Below are 18768 nucleotides of genomic sequence, written 5' to 3' on the forward strand. Positions count from 1 at the left end.
CCCAGAAGAAAGTTAGAAACTGTGGGATAACTTTTGTTTTCAAAAGTGAGAACAGAGATGCTTCCTAGAACATGAGCCAAGTGTCATTCCTAAACCAAGGACAATGAGGAGATAAAATTAGGCACATTCGAGTTGCTCTAAACGCTGTGAAGTATCAGTGTTTAGGAAGTGTGCATTGTCCGGTGGCTAAGGGAATCCTCAGTTCATTTTCAGATTAGGATCCAACTACATTAAATCGCGAGGCAGGTCCCTCTGTTTCTCTCATTTTTTCAGCTCCTTTAATGCCTTTGGTCGTCTTAAGTGGCTGTGATCACTGTCCTGGTGGCCTGTCTAGCAGTGGTGGCCACGGCAGACGAGAGGGGCATCAGAGGTTGACTGCAGGAAGGAACATCTCTCCGTCTTCTCTCCTCTTCTGGAAGAAGGGGAGTTGAGGACAGGAAAGATCAAATAAGCAGAGGAAGAGCTCCTCACATCACATATTTTGTAGTCTACCATGTTGCGAACTAAGAAAAACTGAAAGCTTGTATTTTTATAAGAAATCAGCAGGAGTATCAAGAAATATTGCAGAAGAGGCGGTTTGTGTTGAGTGTGTCACATTCCTTTAAATCGTTAGGAAGTGGCTCTGTGGTCTGACAATGACTCTGCCAGACACACGCCATGCAAATCTGTCAGCCCCTCTGAAAGAAGTGTCAGAACTCCAGAAATGTCGGAGAGGCAGGCTTTGCGTCCCACGTCACTGTTGATTCTGCACCAGGGGTCCGAGCTGGCCGGCTGGCTGCCTTCCTCATCAGACTTTAGCTATAGACATGGACATCACCTCCCCGTTCCCTGCAAGGACTTCGTCAGGGTTGATCTGTAGCTAGATGAGCACAGCCCCTGTTGACTGAGCCAAAATGCAAATCTGTGACATGTAAATCTCTAGGAAACAGGACTATATTGTGTTAAAACATTTGAAGGTAATTTAAACAGGAGAAGAAATTTATCTCCCTCTAAACTAGAATGTTTGTTTCCATCATAATTCCTTTTAAAAATATTTAAATCTATCATGCGAACGTTGGTTTTGCATTCCCATCCGAATTCCAAAGCAGATGGTCCCTGTCTCCTCTGGAGTCCCCGTCTCTGTGGTCTGCCTTTTAAAGGTGCACGAACGCACTCTGCTCCTTTATGATGCTGATGTCAATCCCCTTTTATTCATAAGAATTCACTGTGACAGGTCGGATTTTGTGGTTGAGTCATCCTGGAAAAGCCCTGAAGAGCCCCTGTCAGTTCAGAGTGATTTGGGAGATTATAACGCAAACTCGGCGATCAGGGAGGGAGAGTCCTCAGGAAACGCTGTTCCTGGTTTCACAGGGCTGTCACCGGTGGAACTGTGAAAAGAGCTATCGATATGAACATGCAGATGAAAGAAAGCAGAAACAAATTGGCTTCCAATTACTTTTATTTCATACTGATGAGACAAGACAGACTGTTTGCGGCTGTTTACTCCACCTGTCAACTCCCCTGCCGTATTGCTTAATTTCTGAGATTTAAACAGGAGCACAGGGTCTGACTGCAGGCGATGTCAGGCCAGCTGAAAGGGCTGTGTGGCTCTCCAGTGCACAGGAGAAGCTGGCCTCCGTGTTCTCCTCCCCCTGACCTCCACTTCGTTTTGCTGCTGTTTCTTCCACATTCTTCTCCACCTGCCCCTCCACTCCCTCCGCCATAACCTCCCCTCTTCCCCGAGACCATGCACCCCACACGGTGAGGTGGACACCTCACCAGCCTTCTCTAGCCACTGGAGCCAAGGCGCCCAGTGTGTAGCAGGTTGGAAGTGCTGAGGATTAACCCTCCCAAGAAGAGCCTTAACCAGCGTCAGATGGAGCTGGTGATAAACAGCCAAGCTCCCTCACCCCGTATGGTGAGGATATAATTTCGGAGGTTGTGTTCTACACTGGCTTCCAGAGTTTTCCCCGTGGGGTTAAGCTCTAGTCACCACAGTGGGCGCTGCCTTGATAACGTGCTCTTTTTCAGCTGACCCCCCACTCTCCCAATGGTGTTTCCATCACCTCCCAAATGAACCCCTGCCAGTGACCCTTGTCTCCGGGTCTGCTTCTGGGGAGGCCAACCCAAGACTTTGACATCGTCCTTCAGGCTCTGAGCGTCTGCTCGTGCCTGTGCTGGGATGATTGGCCTTTCTGCCCTGGGTCCCACCTCACCTGGTTAGTGAGTCTGCATGTCCCTCAAAACTCCTCTCAAATGTCATGCTTGCTTCTGTGACTCTCGGGCTTGTCACCAGGGAGGAGTGGTGCTCTCTCAGCTGTACACGTGGACACACTGGTGGGTCAGCGATGCGCAGTGTGCGCTGGGAGGTTTTGGCGACAGGCCTAGCTTCAGAGTCTCGCTGCACCACTCTCTGGCTTCAACAAGTGCCGTTGCCTCTGTCACCTTGTGTTATTTACCAACAATTGGTTATGACACGCATTTGTCACATTTGCTGTCTCTGAAATCAGGATGTGTCTCACAACCCATGGAAGCACTTTTTCTTTCTTGGGGATAAATAAAACACTGCTGCCTCTCACCAACGACTGCGGCATCTTGGATCCAGTGAGACGCAGCGTTTACATCTTCCCATCCAGACTGACAGGCCACCATTTTCTCTGCATCACACACGAGGCACTGCCGTTCACACACTTGTCCTGCTCCCACGAGCGTGCATATCCTGGCACGCTGGCTCTTTCACTCCCACTCAAATACTCAAGTCAGTGAGAGTAACGATTGTAGAGAGCTATCTCTATATATCTCAAATCTATTCTGATTTTTTAATACAAAATCATTCAGAAATTCCAATATCTTAACTATTATTAAAATAACAAATTGCTTGTAACATCTCTCGACTGATGCCAAGCCTGCAGTTGAGGAGTTATTCTGTCGCTGTGCTCTAAGGTCTTCTAGAGCTGAGACTGAGCCCTCTTTGTGTCTGTATCCCAACTGAAAATTCCTCCCTCCCTTTGCCCTCTTCCTTCCTTCCTTGTTTTCTTCCTTCCTTCCTCCACTTATTACAAAAATATTTTTTGAGTCTACATCTTAGACACTGTGCTAGGTATTGAGGACAGTGGAGTGAAGACGGAGTCATGGTCCCAGCATGAAGGATTCTCATGTGGAAGACAATCCCTTCACAGGGTGGTTACGGTTCAGCATAATGAGAGCTAAGATGGTGGTAAGGGGCATCTGACCCTCACTTGCCAGCTGCAGGGCTGGGGGCTCTCCTGGCATATGGCAGCAGAGGGACTTCCACAAACAGTTCAGGCCAGATCAGAATCCTGCATGGAACATAATCCTCTACTCATGGCGATTTACAGAGAACACCTGCCTTGTAACTTGCATTGGTTTAAGATAAACTTAAAGATGTCTTTTTGAACAGTTTTCACATATGACTTATGTTAGAAATACCCAAGTTAATTATTGGTACCCTGTCACATCTGTGGAACATAACTGTATGGCAGTTTGTTACTGAATGAAGCTCAGAAAATAGAGCTATGACAGAACTGCTTCTAAAATAAAAGGTAAATTTGCGTGAGGCAAACACCAAATAACGTTTGGGTCATTTGCTTCTGAATGCAGGAGTGGCAGGCCAGCCCTTGGTGTCTCACGATGGAGCAGGAATCCAATACGGAGAGAGCAGGGAGTGAGCTCTTCTGTATACTGTCTGTCCCTCTAGGCTCCCCTCCATCTTCTGCCTTCTCTGTTCGTCCCCCCGTCACTGATTGAGTTCGTAGTGTGCGCTCAGCTCTCAGCTGGTGCCGGCACGGGTGGAAGATGAAGGAGGAGGATTTGCAAAGATGAATAAGACACGCTTCCTCCCTAAGGAGTTGAAGGCTTTTAGATCTTTGGTAATCTCCTTCATCTCTTCTTCCAGTAGATAGTTTTTAAATGTCTTCTCTGAAATTGTACAAGGTACTAAAAATACAGAGATGACTAAGACAACATTCTTCTCTGAAGAAACCTCCAGTGTGGTAGGGGAGACCGCCATATGGGCAAACCACACAAACATGGACCATCGGTGCCACAGGGGTACGTGGGTGGGGCGGACCCTGCCTGAGGAGGTCAGCAAGGCTTTGGAGAAGGGGCACCAGGGCTGATCTTGAAGACTGACTTCGAATTTGCCAAGAAGACACTCCATGTGGAGGAACTAGAAGTATACTGCTTGTGTATTGCTGTTGTGAGAAACGACCACAACTTAACAGCTTAAAACAATACAGATACGTTACCTCACGGTTCTGGGCTCAGCTGGTCTCTCTGTTCCACGTCTCCTGAGGCCGAAATCAAGGCTGTGACTGGGCTGGGTTCTTATCCCCAGGCTCTGGGGGAGAATCCACTTCCCGGCTCCTTCGGGGGGCTTGGCGGAGTCTAGGATGCGTGGTTGCGGGACTGAGGACACTGTTCGTTTCTGGCTGCTGGCTGGGGTCCTTCTCAGGTTCTGAAGGCTGCCTGCATTCCCTGGCTTATGCCCACCTTCATCTTCCCACCCAGAAGCAGCAGGCCAGTCCTTCTCACACTGAGACTCATCTCTCCTGCGTGCAGCTGGAGAAGGTTCCCTGCTTTTAAGGGCTTCTGTGATGAGATTGGGCCCACCCAGCTAATACAAGATAATCTCCCTGTTTTAAGGTCAATAACCTTCATCACATCTGCAATGTCCCTCTCGCCGTGTAGGATAGCATATTCACAGATCCCAGGGAGTAGGGTAGGGACATCTTTGGGGCCCTTCTTCCCACCACAATGGACAAAGGCACCCAAGTGTGGACCATGATGGCAAGTCAAGGGCACACCATGGGATTTGCTGCTGCCTGAGATGGTCATTCTGGAGGGGAACGGAAGACAGGGCAGGTAGCATCTTTGGGTCTTGCAGCAAGCTCTACTCAGAGCAGGCCCTGCAATTCAGATTCAGGGTTTGGAGCAGGAGAGCATGAGGAATCGTTGGTATATGTGGACCGTCCACTGTGGTTGCTTCCATCGGACCAGAACCTGGACTTGTCGCCCTGGCATTTTGGAGAGTGGGGGCTTTGGTAGAGGCCCCAGTTTGGGGGCTGCCCGGGAAGTATCTCCACCTCCAGTTCTGAGACTGTGGGACTGGAGGCTCGTGCTTTCTAGAGTTGCTGCCCTTGGCCCATGGCCAGATGTGAAGGATCATCAGCTTGGCTGGCCTTTTCCTAACGCTCCTGTTTCACACAGGGGATGAGAAGATTTTCCCGATGTCTTCATATTGTTTCAAAAGAGATAAAAGTGTTAGTTTCAATCCCCAGTTTTATTGGCTGCGGTTGTGATAAATTTTTAAAAGTCTAGTGTGTGCCAATGTTGGCAGTGTACCCTTTCTAGAAAGAGTTGTTGCCGATTAGCTAAGACATGCACTTGCCCTTTGAAAATTACGTGGTTGAAAAAGTCTATGCGCAGGACGACTAATTCACAACAGATTTTTCCCCAGTATTCAACGCAGTCTTTTCATGGTTGATATGCCTGATGTTTTCCCCGATTTCTTTCTCTTGTAGCTGACTATGTGTAAAAATAGCTAGGGATCGAGAGAAAAATTTTCCGAGCACCTGTTGAGTTGGGTTAATATGAAGGGTCAGCAGTGAGCGCAACCGTAACATACGTAATGTGGGGAAAGTAATGAAATTACAGGCAGAAGCTGTGGGCCTTTCAGGGCCTTTGGCAGCTCCACACCTACTCTCCTTGCTCAGCCACCTGGAAGACTTTCTGGAACAGGGCAAGAGCATCAGTAAATGAACAAACATGCTCTGCCTAGGCCGTTCCCAAGCTTCCTAGTTTTCAGCTACTAAAACTTGCCTGGGTGTTGACTCCAAAGGAGAGAGACAGCACTTTGCAGACATTGGCAGGCTGCCTTCCAGACGCTGCCCAAGGAGCCTGGCGGCTCTGTAGTAGGTGCCTCGGAGTATATGGAGCAGGTGGGTTTGTGCCAAGCCCCCATGGTAGCTGGCTGCAGTGGGGGATGGTGGTGCCCAAAGAGGAGGGGCCTTGACCGGGGCTGGAGGTCCCTAATGCACTGCTGCCCCAGAGCCATGCATTTGCTCAGCCCCAGCCGCTTCTGATCACTGTGTGAGGAGTACCCCTTGTCTCTGGCCCTGCACTAAGTCCCTCTTCCTTGGCACTTGGGGGAAGCCATGGGGAATTGCAGAGTGGGAAAGGGCAGCACTGGGATGTCGGGCCATTGTGCCAGACGGTATCTGTCGTCAATACCTGGGGAATTGTCTGTTCCTGTAGATGTTGACCATTTATACGTATGGATTTTTATCATCTAAGTGTAACCCCCTTGGATGAATTTCAAGGGAATTACACTGAGTGAAAAAAAGCCAATTCCAAAGGTTGCATACTGTGTGATTCCATTTATATAACATTCTTGAAATAACAGAATGATAGAGATGGAGAACAGATGAGTGGTTGCCAGGGGTGAGGGAGGGGACATTGGGATGGGCATGGTTACGAGAGGGCAGCATGAAGAATCCTTGTGGTGAGGGACCCCCTCTGCATCTTGACTGTAATGGTGTATACACAGACCCATACAAGTGATAACACTGCACTGATCTAAATACGTATGCTCATTCGAGTACACACACACACACTCGCACAAGAGTACAAGCATGACTGGAGAGAGGTGAATACCGAAGGCTACCTGTTTCACTGTCAGCATCTTGGTTGTGATGCTGGTTGGACTACAGTTTTGTAAGATGTAACCATTGGGGGAAACTGAGTAAGGGACACTGGGGAGCTTTCTCTATTATTTCTTACAGCTGCTTGGGACTCTACAATTAGCTCAATATGAAAAAGGAAAACTGTGATTAATCATAGGCAAGTGTTGATGTTTTAGCTTATTTTTCCCATTTTCCCCTCACATCCCTTCCACCAGATCGTGCCAGTAGATAGCGACTTTAGCGTTCACTGATGAATATGGGGCCTGACCTGCACAGAAGGGCCTTGGCAGGATGCAGCTACTGTAGAGTTAGAATAGAAATAAGGCTGCGATCATGATTATTGTTGAAAGAGAGGGGTCTGAGTGTGAATATATGAGTGGGCAATGAAGACCAGCTTGAAAATGAGAGAGAGGAAATCTTTGCAGGATGTCTCTAGGCCCAGTCTATACACACACAACACTAAGTAGAGAATCCTGCCTCCGCCTAGTGAATTTGCAGCCATCACTTAGGCCAGAGTGGATAATTCAGGAGGACCGTTTCCACTTGAGTGGTCCAGGTAATTGCAGGATTGATACCTAACTCTGCCCGCATTGAGGAACCTTCAGCCCATTCTCCTCAGTCATTTCTTCGAAAAGCTAAGTTTTCGTTTCTCTTTTCCCTCTTTTAGGTTCCACCCTGTTTTAAAGATACAGTCAATAGAGGAGGCATGCCAAGCTATCTTATCCACATTCTATGCAATTACAATGAAAAGAAACCACTCTGGAAGACAGTGCCCAGAAATTAATTATCACACAGAATGTGAACACAGCAGCCTTTTGTTATCATGATAATGAAATCACTACCACCTTAATACGTGACCAAGTTGGCTGTGCCACCATTGAATTTCTGCTGAATAAACTGAGAAAAATATTGCAATTTACTCTCCAGGGGAATTCATTGTTTAATACAACCACTATTTTTTTCTTGTTGAGTAGGCAAGTGGAGTATCCAGAGATATACAAGCGGTTAAGAGTTTCCTTTGCTACTAAAGATGGATGAGCAGCCCTTTTTCTTTTCTCTCTTAGCTATTATTTTGCATTCCATTGAAGTATTAAATCTATATTTTGGAGAAGAAGAACTGCTAAGACTTTAAAAAATATGTTAATAGGCTGCACGGTTCCCTGATATAGGCCCGGTGCCTGGCTGTGGCACTTTATTTGACATGCTTCATGAATTGGTGTTTAGTTTAGATACTGAAGCAAACCAGCCTATAAAATACTGTGCTGTAAATATAAACCTTTATGAACCTCTTGGGATAGTCCTTCTAAAATGTGAATTAAGATATTCCATGATTCAAGCCCATAAACTGAGAAGTAGCCATCGCTCTGAGTAGTAATTTGCTTTCTGAAACCTTAGAATATAAATAGCCTTTGGCCTCTGCTCCCGGAATTCTGAGTTTGTGCGTACGTGGTAACTAATGAAGTTTTCAAAAATAGTGTTTGAAAGAAATTCAAACTCTTTTAAGCTATAAGGGTCTTCCGAAATATACCTCTCTTGCTTAGGGGCTATTTTGCTTTTTCTTGTTTAAAGAGCCACCGTATTTTACTGCTGAACCTGAGAGCCGGATTTTGGTTGAAGTGGAAGAAACCGTGGACATCGTTTGTCAAGCCATGGGTGAGTGGGGGAGGCTGCTGGACAAGCAGCCATGAGGTAGAGGAACGGAAATGGCACTTGCCAGGGCAGCTTCGTCGTCATCGCAAGGAGAGGTTGACTGCGATGGGGCCTTTGAAGTGGAGTAGAACTCAGTTACTGGGCCTGTGACCTTGGGGAAGGTATTTGACCTTGCTGAGCTTTTGCTTCCTCGCCTACAAAGCTAGGGTAGTAATATTTACACAAGGGAACAGCAAGGGAGCCTTAAGCCCATCCATCCCAACAGAGGGAGACGTAGTCTTGTCCTCTTGACTCCCTTCAAATGCTCTGATTCCACAAAAGGGCGACCCCCCAGGGCTTGGGGCAGGAAATTCATTCTCATCCACGGGGTGATTGGGACTGGTGACCACATCCGCTCTGTCGGAAGGGAGATTGACGTAAATTCTTTGAAATCTTATTTTTCTGCCTTTCCAGCTTTGGGTCGACTTTCTTTGTTATTCAGGTTACTCCACCCCTCGTCCCTATGCCTTCATTACTAGCTGTCCACAGCCACCATTTCATGTCCGGCAGCACAAGTCCTTATACTAAACCTCTGTCAGAGACAGGCTTTTTAAGACAATTTCATTAACAAAAGCTATGTTAGTGCTCTGGAAACTGTCAAGAAATAAAAAGGACCTCTTTTTATGTTAATATCTGTCCATCTTAAGGATATTTTCTCCTAAGAGCTTGGAGGGTAAGGATTACTAACAATTTTGTAAATCTTAAAAAAATGGCTTCATAGGAGAGATGTTATTATCTCACTGTACACTTATGAAAACAAAACCTTAGAAAGCAAGGTTAAGTTACGTGCTCACAGCACAGAGCCAGGAAGATGCCACGAGACACTTTTTGTGAAATCCTCGCCCAGTGTCTGGCATGTAGAAGTTGCTCATTAAATACTGGGCGCGTAACCTACCTAGGGTCACACAGTAATGGAGACAGGATCCAAACCCAAATCTGTCAGCTACCAAAGCAAGCACTTTGGCCAGAACACCTGGGTTCTCCGAGAGGTGAGGCCCTGGGATTAGAACAAATACTGTTCATCCGTAGGTACCTGCATGTCATTTTTCATTTCTGAAAAGGAGTGGTGGTGTCGCTCTGAACAGTACTGATGGCCAGTGTAGAGTTTAGCGTCTGGCTGCGAGTCCCTTTCTCTCTGTCCACTGCGCTTTGTGCAACAACAACAAAAGATTTGCCTCCTCAGTGGTTGCGGTTCTCAGCCCCTGGTCAGCCCACAGTGGCCACTGTTGATGGACCTGCTCTGTTCCTGTTCTTCTCTGTTCTAGCTCCCCTAAGGCAGCCTAGGGGAGGGCGAGAAAAGCGTAAGAGAAGAGTAATGGGCATTTTAAATGGAAATATTTTCCTTACTCTGGTCACATTGCTCTCTTTCTTATATAAACACGAGCTTTTTAAGGCCAACAACTCTGTGAAAGTGAAGCTATAAAATATTTAGAGTGCTTGTATTTTAGAAACGAGAGTTTACAATACTGCGAGGGATAAGAGTTCTGTTTATGAAATTGCCCCCAAATAGAAATACACCTAGTTTCCTATATACTAACAACTACTTTTCAATAAATGACAATCTTAAGCCCTCTCCTTGACAAAAGAATGCTCTTTTTTGCATGGTTTCTACAGGGTAAACTATCTGTTAAGTCTAGACTTATAAATACATATTGAACAAGTCTTTCAACGTTGCATTGCCATCCTATAATTTACTGCTTTCTTTTAATTTTGACAATGAAACTATAGCAGCATGCGAAGCGGTTATTCTTTATGAAAGCTACATCATGTAATTGCTATTATGAGATTTTACATGAACTGGTTATGCTTTTACCTTGAAATGGATTTTTTTTAAATTTCCTGATTTAATGAAAAGTGACAGGAAATGTAATTAAGGCAAAGAACAGAATATGAGGATGCATTATCTTGAAATATTCCACGACGTTAACTTTATTTATTGAAGAAGACATCTTATACCTTCACAGCATCTTAAGTCAAGGAATATGGGTGTGCTTTTCACCATGAATCACGTCAAGATGTGTTTTATTTAAATTCATTTTATATTTAGGGAAACAGGTACAGAACCATCTGAGATCTAGAAATAAGCCTAGATATTTCTGTGCTTTTCCCTTGGGCCCACAATAGGCACACACGGCCCACCAGAGTTCAGGACTTTGTTGTCTTGAGTGCTTTGGTCTAGTTGTAGGTACAGCCTCTCTCCTCTCCCCAGCTCACCCCTCTTGGGTGGCTTGACCCGTCTTGGCTCCAGGAAGAGTCAGGGAAAAGTCTCAAGGAGGAGTCTTCCCCTATTGCTAGTCACCCAAGGCACCCAGAGAAGCTGCCAAGAGAAGGAGCCTGGTGTTTCCCTCGTCAGGGCTTGTCCCGTGCAGCAAGGCCACCCGGGGGAACAGGGCGTGCATGCATCACCACCTGGGTTACATGTACTGACCACAGCCATGTGGAGGATGAGCGACAAGGTCCTCATGTTCTTGGGCTGAGGACGGTCCCTTCATTTACAACCAAGCTCTGCCCTTGTGAGCTTGTCCTTTGTCCCCTGGGTGTATCCCTCTCAAAGCCAACCTGAACCTCCTTCAGCGTGGGCTGGCTAGACCGTGCGTAGCTCCAGAATCGCCTACTCGAGGCCGTGGTTTTTACTGTCATATCATTAGGGTGAGGAGGTCTCCTGGGAGTGGCAGCGGGGCAGTTAGCCTCAGTCTGGCCCTCCCATCCTCTTGGTCAAAGCCTTGGCCGTGCTCAGCTCGATTCACTGTTGGGGTACAAGAATGGAACCGTCCCGCAGCTCCTCTCATCATCTGCTGCACTGGCGTGTGTCTTAGGGACCAAGGTAACTTCTTTTACATCTCCAACTGAATACCTCCTATGCTCCTCAACCTTTAACCACACGCGTCTCATGTGCCTGTGACATAGCCTGAAATCACTCCTCCAACACAGCAGACTTCCGCTTGGATCAGTGGTACCCAGCTCCTTAGACAGAGACTGTTTAACAGACGGCACGCATTCTTGTTGCTGTTGGTTGTAATAATAAATAGTGATACTACCCACCGAGCGCTCACCACGTGCCAGGCTCTAAGAGTTTGACATATATTGGCGCAACTAATCTCCACAACGACATTGTGAGTTGCGATGATCACTTCCTTTCCAAGTGTGAGGAAACAGAGATGAAGATAGGTTAAGTGCTCTGCCTGAGACGGCACAGTTGGCAAGATACCCACCTGGGGCTCGGCTGCGTCCTGTCTCCCACCCTTGTGACCCTTCCTTGAGGCCTGAGTGACAGAATTGGGCAGAGCAGCAGAGACCTTCCTCCCTATCCCTGTCTGTCCGGAAGCCAATAACAGCTGGAATCACCTTCTCTCCAGACAAGAGCACAAACCCTTGCAGGCTCCTGGGCACCCAGAAGGACCTGCAGCCCCTGTGTCGGGAGTTGGCACCTGCTCTCCCACCTAGTGCTTCTCTGTGTTGATTTCTTCATGTAAGGCGAGAAAAATAACACCTTACGAGGTGGTTGAAAGGACTAATGGATAAGAAAATGCCTGTTGAAATATGGCCGTTTTAGCCTTTGAAACATTTTGCCTCAGTCCTCATGTAAGGAATTCTCGAAATTTAATTTTTTTTCAAATGCCCAATTATTTCCACTCCTACACAGGGGTCCCTCTTCCCACCCTCCAGTGGTACAAGGATGCCATCTCCATTAGCAAGCTCCAGAATCCCCGATACAAAGTGCTCTCGAGTGGAGGCCTGCGCATCCAGAAGCTGCGTCCAGAGGACTCCGGAATCTTCCAGTGCTTTGCCACTAATGAGGGAGGGGAGATCCAGACCCACACCTACCTGGACGTCACCAGTGAGTATTGCCCGTCGGCAGAGGCAGACCCTCTGGACTGGGCCCTCAGGCAGAGCTTCCCGACCTTTGCCCCGTATGACTCACTCGGAAAACGGTAGGAACTCTTCAGCCCCCTGAGGTAAATGGACAGGGTGCAGTGGCCAGAGGTGACCAGCTGAGGAGAGCCTCATCTCAGGCACAACTTAATCGTTTTGTGGGTCCCCTGGGGAAGCTCTGCCAAGGGCCGTGAGCAGTGAATGCGCCCCTTGTCCCCTCAGTCCTTGGTGCCTCCCTGTTCTTATGTAAGCTTTCATTTTCCTGGCACTTGGGTGCTCCTCTTTATTGAGACGTAGAAAAAAATTCCCCATTTTTCTGGACTGGAAGGACTGTTAAATGAATAGCTCATTCCTAAGCTTTTTCTTTTGATCTTTTTTCCGGTTTTTTATATTCATTTATATTCATCCTCTATTTTAGTTTTATTGAACAATTATAGTTCTTTTGTGAGTTTCTTTTATTATCCTATTAACAAAAATACTCTGGCACTCTGTCTTTGAAAAATAAAATAAAGGTAAAGGTTTTCATCGTATCTGTGGGTTTTCTTTTTAATCTCCCACAGTTGTAATATTGTTCTTTTAAAATGAAGTAGAATTTAGTAATGATGGAATTGTACCTTCCACGTTGCCCCTTTGGAAGCAAATGCTGATATCCTCAGGGGTGGGAGCCCACTGAGAAACAAATCAATGTCAGCGTGTATGGGGCCGACGGCTCTTGTCAGCCAGAACATATGAAGAGACTGAGGAAATATTTAAAGATGCATGCATATATTTTGGTAAAGTAGGGGTCACTTCCTTGAACCTTGCCCAGGGGTCAAATTTATCCTCCAGTTTGGAGCATAGGAAACCAGTATTGCTTCAAGCAGTAGAAACAATATTGGGTACTTAAGCCAGAAACTGAGTTTTGATCAATTAGAATTATTTAAAGCCTATCTTGCAAGTGTGGACCAGGATGTTCTGGGGCAGGAATTGACAGATTTTTTCTGTAAAGGGCCAGATAGTAAATATTTTTGGCTTTGAGGGACGTGGTTTCTGTCGCAGCTGCTCACTCCTGCTGCATTAGCATGAGAGCAGCACAGACAATACTAAGCCAGTGGGTGTGGCTGTGTTCCGATAAAACTTTATTTACAAAAACAGGCGAGAGGCTGGATTGGCCCTTGGGTTGTGGTTTGCCGACCCCTGCTCTAGTGAGAGACAAGGGCACCTCACCTAATTTCCCTCAGCCCCAGTTTTCTCTTCAACATGGAACCAACCCGGCCCAGCTCACAGGGTTCTTGTGAGGATCAGTTTGGAAATTTAAATGAAACTGCTACTTAAACTGGTTCCCATGACAACTGGAGGGTGAATAAATAAATACATGATAATGATAATGCTATGTTATCTGTTTTGTAAGTACAGGGTTTTGTAAAATGGATTTTTTTAAATTAAAACACCTTTAATGAAAGGAAAATATATGTGTAAAGCAATCAATATGTATTCATTCACTTAACAAACATTTGTTGAGCATCTGTGTCAGGCACCCTGGGTCCATCGGGCTTGGGGACAGAGCTACGTGGAAGACAGGCAAGGTTCTCATGCTTCCAGGACAGGAGGTCGGGAGGAGGAGAAAGACAGCAAAGGACAAGATAGTTCAGCTGGAGCTGAGCGCCGTGAAGAAAGTAGAACAGGCGAACCTCCGCGTGACCAGGAAGGGCTCCCTCAGAGGGCGGCGGTCAGGGACAGCTCCTCTGGGCTGGCCCTGGAGCTGAGACCTGAAGGTGAAGAGGAGCCCATCTTGCAAAATACTGGGGGATGGTCATGTCGTGGAGTGCGTGCTGCAAGTGCCTTAGAGGGACGAGCTAGCCTAGGGGTGTGTGCAGGCAGAAAGGACGCAGGTGAGGACGAGGAGCAGGGGCCGGGGTAAGGGATAGGCTGGAGGGGTAAGCAGGTCCCTTGGGGCCTTTGAGCAGGGCAGTGGCAGGGTGTCAGTTATAGGTCTCAAAGGGCACCCCAAAGCTGGGTGTAGAATGCACTGTGAGGGCAAGAGCGGAAGGCTTGAGACCAGTTAGGAGGCCACTGTGTCACCCAGTTGGTCACAGCGGAGGTGGAGGGAAGTCCCCAGCTCTGGGATGTTTTGTAGGTGGAATCCACCGAACTCACTGCGGTTCATAGAGATTCCCAGCAGGCGAAGGGAGAGGCGGGCGGCTGTGCCCACTTCTCCTCCTGGGGGCACCAGCCTGGGCACCTCAGGGGCCCTCACACAAGATCTGGAAGATGTAGAGCTCTGGTGTCAAGGGCTCTGCGGTTTATTCGTTATCAAAGTAGTACAAGGTCAGAGGAACCCTCGCCGGAGCCCGCCTAAGCCACTCCTGACCCGTGGACACATGCGGTCCCCCGTGAACAAGAAGACCCCCAACACTCGGGGTCCACAACACTTCCCAGAAACTGTTTACTGACATCCTTGAAATCAGGTTATTTTAACTGTCAAAACAGATCCTGGAAAGTGTCATCTTTTGGATGGTATTTAATATTCAAAAATTAGCTTTTTCTATTTTGTTTTTAACAATGAAAGCAGCTTGTCAGATTCACCTCAATCAGTGTCCCTCCTCTCATTAACATTCGCCTAATGCAGTCCCTCCTGGGCTCCTGCGCTGGCCCACTTGTGCATCCCTTGCCTCATGAGACCGTATTTCTCTTCTCTGTAAACAAAGATGGCAATTCCTGGGATACGAATAACGGGAGGTTATAGTCACTCCTGAAAAGTTCTCATTTTTTATCACAACAGTTATCTCTGTGATTAGTTCTATAAAAGTCCATATGGACTACTCCCCCAGGCTGGTTTGAGCATTTCTGAGGGACAACACGCTGAATATTTCACTAACTCCTCTGCTTAGATGTCGCGCCGGCGTTTACTCAGCTTCCAGTGGACACCACGGTTACTGATGGGATGACAGCCATCCTGAAGTGCGAGGTGTCCGGGGCCCCCAAGCCCGCCATCACGTGGAAGAGAGGTAGGTAGCTTGTGCCTGCCGCAGCAGCATAGCCAACGCAGAAAATGAGCCCACTGGGCCGGGGGTTGTGTTTTATGATTCTCACTCTCATTCATTCATTCAATAAAGATTAAATAGCCATTTATTGAGCACTTACCAGGTGCTGGATGCCAGAGGTACAAGGGTGAGTAAGACGGGCAAGACCCTGTAAGCTTCGTGGAGCTCACCGTCTAGAAAAGGAGAGAGACATTGTGAAAAATGTGTGACTGTCACTTCCTCTGTCTAAGCCCTTCACAAGGTGCCTTAGGCCTGCTGGGGCTCCTTAAAATACTGGGTATTGGATTTGAAGTAGCACTGCCAGGACTCAGTTTCCCCGTTTGTGAAATGAAGGCGTTCTCCCCTGCTAATATTAAAAATTAAGAATAATATCGTTTTTTTTTTTAAGAAAGAAAGATGGTTCTGGCACAGGATCGTCTGCATCCTCCCCATTTGACATGTGCGACACTCCTAATTCCAACTGTGTTTTCAGTTCCTGTGACGAGTGGTGGCACTCCACAGGCTTTCTTTGTGGTCCCACAGCCCCTTCTACACGATAGGTGCGCGTCACTAAATGAACAGCACACGCAGTCCATCTTAACAAATCCGTGCTGAATTGTGTTGATGCGTGTAGATTACCTGGTCATGCCTCGTGGACTATCTGAGCGAAACTTCAAAACTTCTATCTTTTTCACACTACCAGGAATCCACATGGTGGCTTCTCAGCTCTCAGAGGTGTAATCCATGCACTCAGACCACAGCCTATAAACATGAAGATCTGGGAAACTACAGATTAATAAATAGGAAGAGGTTTCCCTGTTTTATTTATTTTCTCTCCTGATTTAGAATGTAATAATAGCTTTATATAGAAATTTTTCAAATTCATACAAATAAAGAAATTCAAAGCCAATCACCCAAAGATAACAATCACAAAAATGCATCATAATTTGTTTAACTAAATCTGTCAATATTGGACAATTAGAATATTCTTGGTTTCCATTATTCTAAATATTGCAGGATTATTTTTGTGCATAAAGTTTCCACTTTATTCTGATTATTTCCTCAAGTTATTTTCTTGGTTGTGGCTCTAAACATAACGATCTTTTGAGCATTAAGGTTCTAACATTCCTGTTTTCTCTGCTGTTCTTCAGGAAACCACATTTTGGCCAGTGGCTCTGTGCGGATCCCCAGGTTCATGCTTCTTGAGTCTGGGGGTCTGCAGATAACCCCTGTCTTCATCCAGGATGCTGGCAACTACACATGCTACGCAGCTAACACAGAGGGATCCCTGAATGCATCCGCAGCACTAACCGTGTGGAGTAAGAGCCACGGTCCATGTGGAACCTTCTATTAATCATGGTTTAATCATCGTGTCATCTGTGCTTAGGGGATGTCAACATGCCCTGGGACTCTCTAATGAGAGGAGAATGATTATTTTTACAACTAATTTATAGAAGTCGGTTGAGTAATTAATTTTTTAGTTTCTAAGAGCATAATTAGAAAATGTATTCAAAGACTTAATGGGGACGTTTCAGGAGAGAGAAAAGATTGACTTTTTAAAGTCAGTAGAGTAAGTATGTTATCCCAAGCTAGCTGAAATAACAAAACTGCTAAGTTGTTTAATTTTATAAGCATTATATAAGAAATCTGAATCAAGAATTAAAATCATAGAGAAAGTATGTTTTTTCTATACTATGATTACAACCAACTAAAACACCCCTAGTATATTAAACGTGAATGCTTCCTGTATATCAGGAGTGACCTCAAAGAAAAATCTTTGTTGTTTCTCCAGCTTCTGTTTCTTTGTATTTTATCCATAACACAGGTTTCTGAAATGCAGAATAAATTGTTTTCCAGAACATGAGGATTAGATTACCAAGTATTTCTGCCCTCCTACCCACTGTGGCTTCACTCAACAATGTACCTTTTCCTCTCTTCTTCATCCATATCTATATTACTAAAAAATCATTATCCAAAAACGCAAAAGGCAGCACTCATAGATTTTTGTAAAGCTGTCTATATGAGAGAAAGTTTTAACTTTCACGAGTAAATAATTTGTTAAAATACCATCCTTGAAGGAAAACTAAATTATTGTGCTTTATTTCATACCCGTTTGGCTTTTTCTATGATATAGTTGGTGTCCACTTTGATAAATGACCCTTTCTAATTTATTAGGTGTTCTAAAAATACCATGAGTTTAAAAGAAATGAATCCAAATTCCTCCAATATTGTCAAGTACTGAGAAAGAGGTTTTGTTCCATTTGACAGTTGACTCCATTAACCACTTTTGATTCATCCCGTGTCCCTGAAAATTAACCAGATATTTAAAGGCTTGTGAAAAACTGCTGTCTGCATCTGTATAGGTCACTCATTAGAAAATTTTGTGGATCTGCTAAGATTCAAAATTATATCCATACTAGAGTGATCGGTGCAACACTTCTGTGGCCTGCAGAGCATTTCCCATCAGTAAAGAATTCATTCTGTACAACTGTGAGTGATGTCGGCAGCTCCCTTTCCCAGAGAGGAAGACGAAAGCCCAGAGACATTTTTCCGGACACCCGCTAGCAAGCAGTCAGGCTCGGCCCTGAACTTAGTCCTGTGATTTCCAAGTTTCAGGCTGTTTGTGGGACCAGAGCAGCATCCACCTCAGCGGTGGGCAGTGTGGGGACTGTCACCAGGGCCTTCGCGGTGGCAGCTGTGCAGTGTGGGGCGGCTGCAGGGCTGGACGGAGTGGCAGGCCTGCGCTTAGCACCACGCCCGCTCCTCACCAGCTCCACGTATCGGCATCAGTGTTCATCCTGAGAGCTGGAACTAGTAATATCACAGGACAGTTGTGAGGGTTCAATGAAACAACATAAATGAAAGCACTTTGCAAAGTCAGGAAGTGCTATGCAGGGTAGAAATTACTAGACTGTTGACTATCTTGGGAAAGAATCGAGATTTTTACCAAAGAGGGTAGAACCTAATAAACATTTGCATATGAGCTTCCCTTCTCGTTTTCTTGCAGAGGGTTTACAGGTTCAGGGATGACCCGAGAGGCATGGGAAGGTTCGACTTCCTTCGCTGCAGTACAGAAAGGCTTGCTTTCAATTCCCTGAATGTTTCTGAGTGCTTCCATTTATGTTTTGCCAAGACAGGAGAAAACTTGGAGGTTTTGATGTCCGATGACCAATTCATTACCCTCCAAGGGGGGATACTCACAAGCATGTAATTCTGTCTGACTTATGACCTGTGTCTTTCAGATCGAACGTCCATCATTAACCCTCCCGAGGACCGCGTGGTGATTAAGGGGACCACGGCCACGCTGGACTGTGGAGCCACCCACGACCCTCGGATTTCCCTCCGGTCAGCTCTGTGAATTACCGTATTTGGGGCTCATTAAGATTCTGTGAGCTTAGGAAGTGAAGTTGAGATGAGAAGGGAGAATTTTAGAACTTTGGTTTCAGCCGCAGATCCCTGATTACGGCGTCTTACGGTCGTGGGCTCCATCATTAATCACACAAATCCCATTTTCCACTCCA

General features: G+C 46.2%; 1 protein-coding gene across 4 annotated transcripts in view; it reads left to right on the forward strand.

The window, feature by feature from the left end:
- SDK1 (sidekick cell adhesion molecule 1) overlaps window positions 1–18768 on the forward strand; it is an 857865-nt gene that overhangs the window by 606194 nt on the left and 232903 nt on the right. For all 4 annotated transcript variants that reach the window (XM_070567258.1, XM_070567254.1, XM_070567255.1 and 1 more), the window contains exons 8-12: window positions 8253–8336; window positions 12016–12210; window positions 15116–15232; window positions 16399–16566; window positions 18490–18592. In XM_070567258.1, coding sequence (XP_070423359.1) covers window positions 8253–8336; window positions 12016–12210; window positions 15116–15232; window positions 16399–16566; window positions 18490–18592 — 667 coding nt within the window. The remainder of the gene's footprint in view (window positions 1–8252; window positions 8337–12015; window positions 12211–15115; window positions 15233–16398; window positions 16567–18489; window positions 18593–18768) is intronic.

The sequence above is a fragment of the Equus przewalskii genome, chromosome 12 (genome assembly GCF_037783145.1).
Source record: "Equus przewalskii isolate Varuska chromosome 12, EquPr2, whole genome shotgun sequence".
Classification (NCBI taxonomy): Eukaryota; Metazoa; Chordata; class Mammalia; order Perissodactyla; family Equidae; genus Equus; species Equus przewalskii.